Source organism: Elephantulus edwardii, unplaced genomic scaffold, assembly GCF_000299155.1.
Source record: "Elephantulus edwardii isolate Elephantulus edwardi_28Jun2011 unplaced genomic scaffold, EleEdw1.0 scaffold00019, whole genome shotgun sequence".
NCBI classification, from domain to species: domain Eukaryota; kingdom Metazoa; phylum Chordata; class Mammalia; order Macroscelidea; family Macroscelididae; genus Elephantulus; species Elephantulus edwardii.
In genome coordinates, this window is record NW_006399769.1 from 18,914,884 (window position 1) to 18,925,700 (window position 10,817).

At 37.9% G+C, this 10,817-nt stretch overlaps 1 protein-coding gene across 1 annotated transcript in view; it reads left to right on the forward strand.

Annotated features, from left to right (window-relative positions):
• Positions 1 to 10,817, forward strand: part of CEBPZ (CCAAT/enhancer binding protein (C/EBP), zeta) — a 56,833-nt gene that overhangs the window by 1,859 nt on the left and 44,157 nt on the right. Inside the window, exon 2 of the mRNA XM_006882392.1 lies at positions 1,185 to 2,686. Coding sequence (XP_006882454.1) covers positions 1,185 to 2,686 — 1,502 coding nt within the window. The remainder of the gene's footprint in view (positions 1 to 1,184; positions 2,687 to 10,817) is intronic.

Consider the following 10,817-nt stretch of genomic DNA (forward strand, 5'->3'; position numbering starts at 1 on the left):
AAATTCTTCTGCGTCTTCCAATTCCTTTCGATACAGTGACTCAGTATACTCCTTCCATCTTCTTTTAATACTTCCTGGATCATTTAACATTCTGCCGAAAGCATCGTTGATTATAGCAACTCGAGGTTTGAATTTGTTCTTCATTTCCTTGAGCTTAAGATATGCCGAGTGAGTTCGGCCCTTTTGATTTTCTGACTCCAACTCCTTGCACATTTTAATTTTTTTTAAAAACATTTTAAAGTTTTTTAAAGTTTACACTTGATATAAACTTTAAAATGTTTTAAAAAAATTAAAAGATCAGCAGTTCAAATCTTCCAGCCACTTTGCTTGAGAAAGATTGGCAGTCTTCTCAGGTAAAGTTTTAGAATAAATATATATTTATGTTTACACACAAATACTCTGTTCCACTTGCTTTGTGGCTACATAAATCATAAATATTTATAACCTGTGGATGTTAAAGTTGTATCTAGTGTTACAATTTCCAGTAATGCCATGGTGAATGCAAATATATTTTTTCCCACATCTGTAAATGTATGTAAGTTAATTTTGTAGAACTACTAGATCAAAATAAATGTACTTTGTGGTTTTGATTGCAGTTTGTAAATTGAGCTCCTAGGAGCTCCTTAGAGATCCAGCTTGTCATCAAATATGAAAACATACCTTTCCCCTTATCTGCACCCCAGTATCAAGTGTCATAATTAGGTTCATCTGGCAGATTTTTAAAATGATGTGTCATTCTAGTTTTGCTTGTTTATCTTTACATGTTATTTTGTATTGTGATGTATTCATAGCTTTTGTGTACTTTTTATTGGGTATTGGTCATTTTCTTACTTGGTGTGTAGAAACTTTTATAAGGTTTACTACAGCCAATTACTGTGTTATAAATTGACATTTTATATTTTATGTGAGACTATGGTTAATTAACACATCCTTTCCTTTATTGGAACCCTGAAAGATTTTCACCTCTGCTGAAATGAATAATATTGTTTTAACTTTCATAGTTAATTCAGGTGTTTGTTTTGGCATAGAGTGGGAGTTTGCGCCAACAATTATATGATGACCCAGTTTAACAGATTACAGAGAAATAAAATTCAAATTTTTTTTTAAAAATCTCATTTATTTTTGACGTCTTAGCTAAACCATTGGATTTGTAATATTTATAACTTCTTTGTGTTTTTATGCAGCAAGATTACCTCATGTTGGCTGCTTTGGATGAAAATGAAGAATTGGTGGATGGAGGCAAAAAAGGAGCAATTGATGATCTTCAACAAGGTGAACTGGAAGCATTTATTAAAAATCTTAATTTGACCAAGTTTGCAAAAACGGTCTTCATTGAAGAAGATGACGAGCCAGCTAAAAAAGAAAATGCCAGCAAAAAAGAAACAAAGTCATCTAAAGTAAATAATAAAGAGCAAAATGCAGCAGAAAATGAAAAGACATCTGTCAGCAATATCAAGAATAAGAAGAGACCGGAACACCTTGATGGAAACAACAGCGCCATCCCAAAAATAAACAAAGACAAGCAACAGGATATCTTTGAGTTTTCTGAGAGACCGACATTATTAATCAAGCCTGGTGGAAAATGGTATGATCAAGAGTATAGCAATGAATATTCTTTGGAACCCCAGCCCCGGGATGTCGTATCAAAATATAAAACCTTGGCTCAAAAGTTGTATGAGCACGAAATCAACTTATTCACCAGTAAGACCAGTAATCAAAAGGGAGGCTCTTCTACCTGGATGAAGGCAATAGTGTCGTCGGGGACACTAGGTGACAGGATGGCTGCCATGATTCTTCTTATACAGGATGATGCTGTTCATACACTCCAGTTTGTAGAAAGTCTCTTGAACCTCGTTAAAAAGAAGGGCAGCAAACAGCAGTGCCTCATGGCTTTGGATACTTTCAAAGAATTACTCATTACAGACCTTTTGCCAGATAGTCGAAAGCTACGAATTTTCAGCCAGCATCCTTTCAACAAAATAGAAGAGTTGTCCAGTGGCAATAAAGACTCGAGAGATAGAAGACTGATACTGTGGTATTTCGAACACCAGCTGAAACACTTAGTAGCTGAATTTGTGCACACCTTGGAATCTTTGAATCATGATTCATTAATAACCACAAAAACTCGAGCTCTTACAGTGGCACATGAGCTGCTTTGTAACAAACCCGAAGAAGAAAAGGCTCTTCTTGTGCAGGTGGTAAATAAACTGGGCGATCCTCAGAACAGAATAGCCACAAAAGCCTCCCATCTCTTAGAAATATTACTTTCTAAACATCCCAATATGAAAGGAATTGTGTGTGGTGAAGTAGAAAGGCTACTTTTTCGCTCAAATATCAGCCCCAAGGCTCAGTACTATGCAATTTGCTTTTTAAATCAAATGACTCTCTCTCATGAACAAAGTGAATTGGCCAACAAATTAATAACTCTTTATTTTTGTTTTTTTCGGACTTGTGTCAAGAAAAAAGATATTGAATCAAAAATGCTCAGTGCACTTTTGACAGGAGTAAATAGGGCATACCCTTATTCCCAGACTGGTGATGAAAAAGTGAAGGAGCAGCTGGATACACTTTTTAAAGTGTTGCATATGGTCAATTTCAATACCAGTGTACAGGCTTTAATGTTGTTGTTCCAAGTTATGAATTCTCAACAGACAATATCAGATCGCTACTATGCAGCTTTGTACAGGTGAGTACATTCTTTTCTGGTATGTGAATGTGAGGAATAACTTGATCTAGTTGTAGCACTTGGAGTCCCTGGTCATTTAACATACTCAGAGACCAACTGAAAGGTTAGATGTTCTAGTCCAGATAGATAAGTCTTTAGAAGAAAAGGCTGGTGATTGATCTACTTCTGAAATACCCATCAGAAATCTTGTGGGCCATATAGTTCTTTCTACTCTGATACACATGAACTAAGAGTTGACTTGACAGCTGGTTAGTATAGCACATACAGTGTCTGTGTAAAGAGAAAGCTGAACTTTATCCTCCCCTTACTTTGTCTTTCTGTTGGGTACAAACTATTTGTAAGATACTTTGATAGCATTGTTGTTTTGTGTATATTTGTGTCCACGAGAGAGAGATTGGTTGTTTGTGTACAGAAAGATAGATAAGCATAACCAGCATCCATGTCTTACTGTTAGATGTCATTGAGTTGGTTCCAATTGATAGGACCGTGTGCACAACAGACTAAAACGTGGCCTGGTCCTGTGCCAGCCTCCCCCATTACTATGACATCCACTGACCATCAATCCATCTTGATGACGGTCTGTCTTTTTCTCTGTCCCTCTATAAAGTCTCTCAAGACTCTTGATAATTTGCTAACACTAGCAAGCATTCTGAATGCACTTCTTAAAAGGCAAATTTCTTTTTTCTTTTGGTAGTCCATGGTATATTCAGTATTCTTTGCCAGCACCACAATTCGAAGACATCAGTAATTCTTGGTTTTCCTTTTTCATTGTCAAGCTTTTTGCTGGCATATGAAGTAGTTAGAAATACCAGCACTTGAGTCAAGTACAAAATGACGTCTTTGTTCTTTTAAACTTTTAAGAGGTCCTTGGGAGCAGATTTTCCCAATGCAATACATCTTTTGATTTCTTGATTGCTGTTTCTGTGTAAAAATTCTGATTCCATGTAAAATAAAATCCTTGACAACTTCAGTTTTTTCTCCATTTATCATGATGTTGCATATTGATTGAGTTGTGAGGATTTTTGTTTTCTTTTATGTTGAAGTGTAATTGACACTGTAGTGTTTTGGTTTTTTTTTTCCCCATCAGCTTTTCAGGTCCTCTTTGTTTTTAGCCAGCTAGGCTATGTTATCGTGTATATCAAAGGTTATTAATGAGTCTTCCTGCAACGCTAGTACTTTATTCTTCATGTTTTTGTCTTGCTACTTAATACTTATAAGTTAACATTTGCTATATGAGTTTGAAAGGAACACTTGTTAGGTTATGTTATTGTTAGAGAACAACTCATAATGACCTTAGGAACAACAGATCTGAACCCTGTCTTGTCCTGTCCCATTTTCACACTTCGGACACACTGTAACCATTGCAGCAGTCACTGCAGCAGTCCACCTGGTTAAGAGTCTTCCTCTTCTTCTCTGACCCTCCACCTTCCAAGAAACATGTCCTTTTCCATGAAATAGCCCTTCCTAACAACATGCCCAAAGTATGTGAGGTGAAGCTCCAAAGAACACTCCAACTGCACCCTCTCCAAGACATATTTGTTTGTTCTTTTGGCAGTCCATGGGATGAATGTTCAGTGTTCTTCTCCAGGACCACAGCTCAGCGGCATTAATTCTTCTGTCATTGCTCTTCATTGTCCAGCTCTCAGATGCATAGCGAGTGATCAGAAAGACCATGGCCTTAATCAGGTGCACCTTAGTCCTAAAACTAGCATTACTCCTCAATTTGGAGAGGTCCCTAACTGCAGGTTTTCCAAGTGCAATGTGTCTCCTTATCTCTTGACTTCTGATACTAAGGTGTTAATTGTGGATCCAAGTAAGATGAAGTTACTGACAATTTCCATCTCTTCTCCAGCCATCATGATATTGCCTATCAGTCCAGTGGTAAGAATCTGTTTTCTTGACAGTGAGATGCAATCCATATCGAAGGCTGCATTTTTTGATCTTCTGCAACTCAAGTTCTCCTCACTTTCAGCAAGCACAGTTGTGTCATCTGCATAATGCAGGTATTTTTTAAAATGCAATTTTTATTTTCTATAACGCTGGTTATTGATGAGTCTCCCTCCAATCCTGACACCACATTCCTCTTCCTAGAGCCCAGCTCTTTGCAAAGCCAGGCTCTGTGAAGAAGAATGTAGCATCAGGATTGGAGGAAGATTCATCAGTGCTGTGTTACGGAGATGACACACTTTGCTTACTAAAAGTGAGGAGGATATGAAACGCTGCAGAAGATCAAAGACTGCAGCCTTCGGTATGGATTACATCCCAACATAAAGAAAAAAGATCCTCACCACAGAACCAACAGTCAACACAATGATAGATGGAGAAAGGGTTAAGCTGTCAGTGATTTCAAATTGCTTGGATCAACAGTCAAAACCTGGGAACCAACAGACAGGAAATCAGGAGACATATTACATTGGGCGAGTTCACTGTCAGGAACCTCTCCAAAATGCTGAAGAACAATAATGTCAGTGTGAAGACTGAAGTGTGTGTATTTTCAGGCCATGATTTTCTTGATCACCTGCTACACATCAGAAAGCTGGACAGTGAATAATTGATGCCTTTGGGTTGTGGTACTGGAGAAGAGTACTGAGTATCCATGGACTGTCAAAAGAGCAAACAGATGTGTTTTGGAAAAGGTGCAGACAGAGTTCACATTGGAAGTGAAGCTTCATCTTTGTACTTTGGACGTTTGATTAGGTGATGCTTTTTCTTAGAAAGGGACATCATGCTTGGAAAAGTGGAGGGTCGGGAAAGGAAAGGAAGAAGACTCCTAACAAGATGAATTGACACAGTGACAATTGACAATTTTAGCATTGGGCTGAAATTGTGTCAAAATTGTGAAAAGGTTTCAGAAATTATGATGATAAGGGCACAGATAAAACAGGGTTCGTCAGCTCTTCATAGAGTGGCTGTGAGTTGTATTCAGCTCAACCACACCTAACAGTAATACAAGTTTTAAAGGCACCCTGGTGGCATCGTGGATAGTGTATTGGGCTGCTAACTGAAGAATGGTGTTGATTGGAATCCATCAGCCTGTCTACAGGAATATGTAGGCAGTTACTTCTCATAAGGATTTAAACATGTTGGAAGATCGAATTGACTCAAGGCAGTGGTTTATATATATCATAGATCTTTTGTGATATTCAAGAAATGAAACTATATAATTGAAGTTGACTTTTCTTCCTTATTTTTTAGTCTCATATCTTTCTGTCCTCTACATAATCACTTGGTCATTGAACAAACTTTTTTGGGGGTGTTTTACTATATACCTCTATTTACCAGGTGCTCACAGTACAGCGCAGTTAACAAAAGGTCCTCTTCTAGCGGTAGTACAGTCTAATCAGGAATAGTAACAAAAAGCAAAATAAAAAGTACTGTAGACAGAAATGCTAGAAATACAATTTTTTTATATTCTTCTAGAATTTAAGAGTTTAGATTCCAATTTTGTTTCCAGAATTTAGCAACTTGTTGTCATTCACTTCTTGCCAAGTGACATTTTGAACAGTAGATGGTTTGGAATCCAGCAAGTTATGTTCAAGAATTTAATATGCTTCCTCCTAATTTAATTTTGGAAGACACTGCACTACATTTCCAAAGGCATGCAGTTCAAATCCACCAGATGCTCCACATGAGAAGGAGGGACAGTCACCTCACATGTGATTTACTCCTTCTGAACACTCGCCAGAGGGTCAGTTAAGGGTTGATTCCAACTCAAAGACACACAGCAATCCATTTTTTTGTTGTTGGAGTTTTTTGCGTTTTTTTAAAATTACTATTAACAAAATTCATGTACATTGTGTTTCACACACAGCTTCATTCACATTATGTTTCATACAAACATTCCCATGCATTATGTTTTCTAAAATTAATCACCATTGGACTATGACCATCATTACCCTGTCCTTTCAGGTCTCTGACAGATCTTTTTCATTCTCTTTATCCCCTCCCTCCACCCACCAAATTGTGCAACCATGTGAAGTTGACATCTTTTGAAACTGTCTTCCTTTAGCTAAGATCCAGCTGACATCGCCAATGATGCCCCTTGATGCCCCTGTTTCATGGCATGGCTTGGATTTCTGGAACTTCTCCATCGTTGTATTGTTCTAGATATTTTCTAATAATATTTAGCAAGGGGGTGGGGTGTGATTTTACAAACATTATTTCACAGATTCTTCGTTCTGTTTTTGTTTTTGTTTTTTTGTTTTGGTTTTTTTTCTTTTTTTGCTTGGCCACAAATATGGATCTCTTCTTGCTGATTGGCTGCCCAGGCATCATCTTCTAAGTTTCATAGCATAGATGAATGAGCACGTCCAAGTTTGCATCTGTTTATTGAAATACCTCAATTATTATTGCAATTATCTAGTTTTGTAATTCTATATATATTTATGTTGTGAAAACAATGTAGAAGTTATGGTATTGAGCTCAGCCACAAGCCACACTTTACTGGTTTATGTTCCAACCATTAGTTTGCATACAGACTAATCATTACTAACGTTCTTTTGTTAGACATCTTTGGTCTCTTGTTCTCTCATTCATTGCTTTCCAGTCGGAACTGATACACAGCTGACCCTCCATCGAGTTTCTGAGGCACTCAGTTGCACAGGAGATTGCCCATATTTCTTCACAGACCGCTAGTGGATTGGAACTGTCAGAGAGCATAGCCTTTAGATTTAGAGTCACAGCTCCCTATAGACTGTACCATCAGTTGATACTGTTTTTCTTTCCGTCATTGTGTCCATAAAATAGAGAAAAGCTCCTATGCCTGAGGATTGTTGTGAAAGAATATGAAGCCTTCCCAGAGTTTTACTTTGAATAGTGACAGACTAGAGACTTAAATAACTCATTAATTTCCATATCCATTCATGTAATCTTTGTATTTATGTTAAGTGCTAAACAGTGCTTAGCATGTCGTGAGGGCTGTTTAAGTGTGGTTGCTGTTCTGTTAGTATGGCATGCATTTTGTTGTTTAATCCTCTAACAAGCTTCCCGGTTTGTGTGGTCCAGCAATTTGTGCAAGGATGCCCAGCCTGGGAGAAGGTGGGCTGGGAGGGGCAACTCCAGATCTATTGACTTGAGAGCTCATGATGCTTCACTGAATTGTTGTTTGTTATGTGCCGTAGAGTTGCCAGTGGCCCTATGTACAGCACCTCTGAATCCTGCCCTGTCCTGAGCCAGGCTAATTCCAACACAATAACCCCCATTGCCCCAGTCATTGTATCAGTCCATCTCATTTGAGGTCTTCCTTTCCTGCGCTGTCCCTCTGCCCTTCTGAGCATGATGTCCTCCAAGGACCAGTCCTTCTTGGCCACGTGCCCAAAGTATGTGAGGAGTTTCAAAATCTTAGCCTTTGAGGAGAGACTTGGTTTCACCCTCTCCAAGACAACCCTGTTTGTTTTTTTGACAGTCCATAGTATGTTCAAGACTCTTCTCTAGCACCACAACTGAAGGCATCTATTTTTCTGTCATCCTTAATCATTGTCCCACTCACATAGCAAGTACTTGTGAAGACCATGTCTGGATAAAGTACACCTGCATTAGCACTTTTTTTTTAAGTCTCGAAAGGACTTTGCAGAACCCTTAAAAACTACTGCAATTGAGTGGTTTTCTCATGGCAGCCTTCTGTCAGGCTTCCAAGGCTGTAAATCTCAAAAGGGGCGATGGCTTTATTTTCCTTCTATGCAGTGGCTTGTGTGTTCTAATTACTAGTATTTTGTATAATAGTCTAACACATAATACACTAGGCCCCTTTTCTGCAGCTTTTGAAGACTGTAATTTTTTGAAGTTTAAGTGTCGTGGGGTGGGGGTTGTTTAGCTATGGAGCTAAGAGTTCAGAAAGTTAGAGTCTGTCATTTTTTTAAAATGTTGGCGTTAGAACCTTAGCCTTTCTTTTTAAATGTTGTAGGCTCTTGTGGTTGGTAGTTGTTTGTTTCCACAGAATTAACCCTGACTTATATGTGACCTGTGTAACTTGTGTCACAGAATGAAACATTACCCGGTCCTGCACAGTCATCATGGCCTTTCAGATGTCAGTACGTTGTTGTAGCTGCTGTGTTAATCCATCTCATTGAGGTTTTTTCTCATATTCACTGACTCCCTACCAAATACAATACAATGCTCTTCTAATGATTGATCTTTCCTGCTGGTTTGGGTTGGCATTTGGCTTGGTTATATTTCCATGATGGTTTTTTAAAAGGAAGCAAGTTTTGCCATCCTCACTTCCAGGGACCATTCTACTTTGTTTTTTTAAAAACTAGTTTGTTCATTCTTCTGTTGTAAATACATATTTTGAAATCTGTTAATCTCACAGCTGTTTAACACAACAGTGAGACTTCTCTGAAGAAGTTAAAATTCATAAATTTTAAAATTATTGTTTTACAAAAGCTCTACCAGATGGGCTTCCTCAAAGACCTTTTTGTGTGGGACCAAGTAGATCTGTCTCATGGGGTTTCCAAGAATATAATGTTTGTGGAAGCAGAAGGCCACACTTCTGTCTTTCAAGGTTCTAACATCATGCTACCAATCAGTGCAAATGAGCATTGTTGTAAGTATGTGAAGTACCCACTCGATCCTTAAACTGAGCTCCTAGAAAGAAGCTGGCAAGCCTGACCAACCTCAGGTTTTTTAGTATTTTAAACAATGCTTTTATTCTATCAGTAGCTGAGACATAACTCAAAATCTTACGTCCTGAGCCAACAAAATCCAGCCCCCTTGGACTTTTTGCTATTGCATGGTCTCAGAAGCTAAAAAGGAGCTGAATGGTACTTTTGAAGAATGATCTACCCTAAAGTGAATAAACTGTATCCTTGCCTAGCCCTTAATCAGCTCAAGATCTGAAAGAAATGGTCACTTTATTCACAGGCCACCTGAAAAGGTTTTGTACTTAATTTTATGAATGGAAAAACATACCTTCCAAGATTACAGGATACTTCTGGCCCATTAGTTCTCTGAAATCTGAGGGGGAGGGGGAAAGTCTTAAAATCATACATGATGAGAAATTCACTGTATTTACACATAGAGGCATAATTTAACACTAGCCTTAGGGTCTATACCATGGATGCGCATGAGAGAGGTTAGAAGTTTGTTCCAAGGTCCAGATAATCTAGGAGCTATAAATTCTTTTGGAGATGAACCTCAGTACACTTGTACTATGTAGCCTTAATGACTACTTCGGAGCTTAATTTTTTTGCCACCTTTATGTGATGTCATTCTTACATAGAAATGATAATAATCCCTTTATGTAATTAATGGTATTTATAGAAGTCATTTTACCTTGTTAGGGAATTTGAAATAAGGTGGTACTGTATGTATCATTTAGAAAACTGCTAACAAGCTGTAATTTGCTTTTAAATGCTGTTTGCTTTCTTTTATACTCTTAGAAACTAGACCTTGAAATATTATATTTCAGAGTGTTCAGTGAAGCTCTTTAAGGAGGACCTAGCTCACTGTGTCAGTTGTCTACTTCACATTTCTGCATAGAGTTCTAAATAGGACTTGACTGAAAGTCCTTTTCCTAACGAAACAAGGTAGCTACTACAACCCCAGGATGGAAATTGACAGTTAATTCCAACAGATCCAGAGGCCCTATTATAAAATTTTCTCTATAAAATGTTAAAACCTTCATTAAGTGCCAGTAGCCTAAAGACACGTTTTTAGAGCCCTAGTAGAGAAAAAGCACTGCTAACATGAAAAGCAAGTTGCTTTGCCAACACAGCTACAGCAGCTCTTGCTTTTTATGACACAATGGAGTATGACAGGCAGGCCAAGTGTCTTCCATCTGTGCTCCCAAACTGAGCCAATCTAGGGACATCGGCTTATCTTAACTCCTCCCTGTGACATCCATGAAGGTGTGAAATACTTCTAGTCTACAAACCTGGAATTTTTTTAAAATGGAAAGAGTCACTTTGTCTTAAAATTAACTTCAGCTTGCACCCGTAAAAATGCCTATACATTCCATCTAAAAACACAACTTCTGCAAAAATGCCACTTTGAACATATTATCAGACTGGACACCCCTCTACAAAACACGAAATTATTACCTTGGCTTGAGTTCATTTTCTTAAACAAAAAGTAAGCTCCAAGAATACCCACAACTTCAACTAGTATGATTCCTTTAACAATCATTTTTGACAAC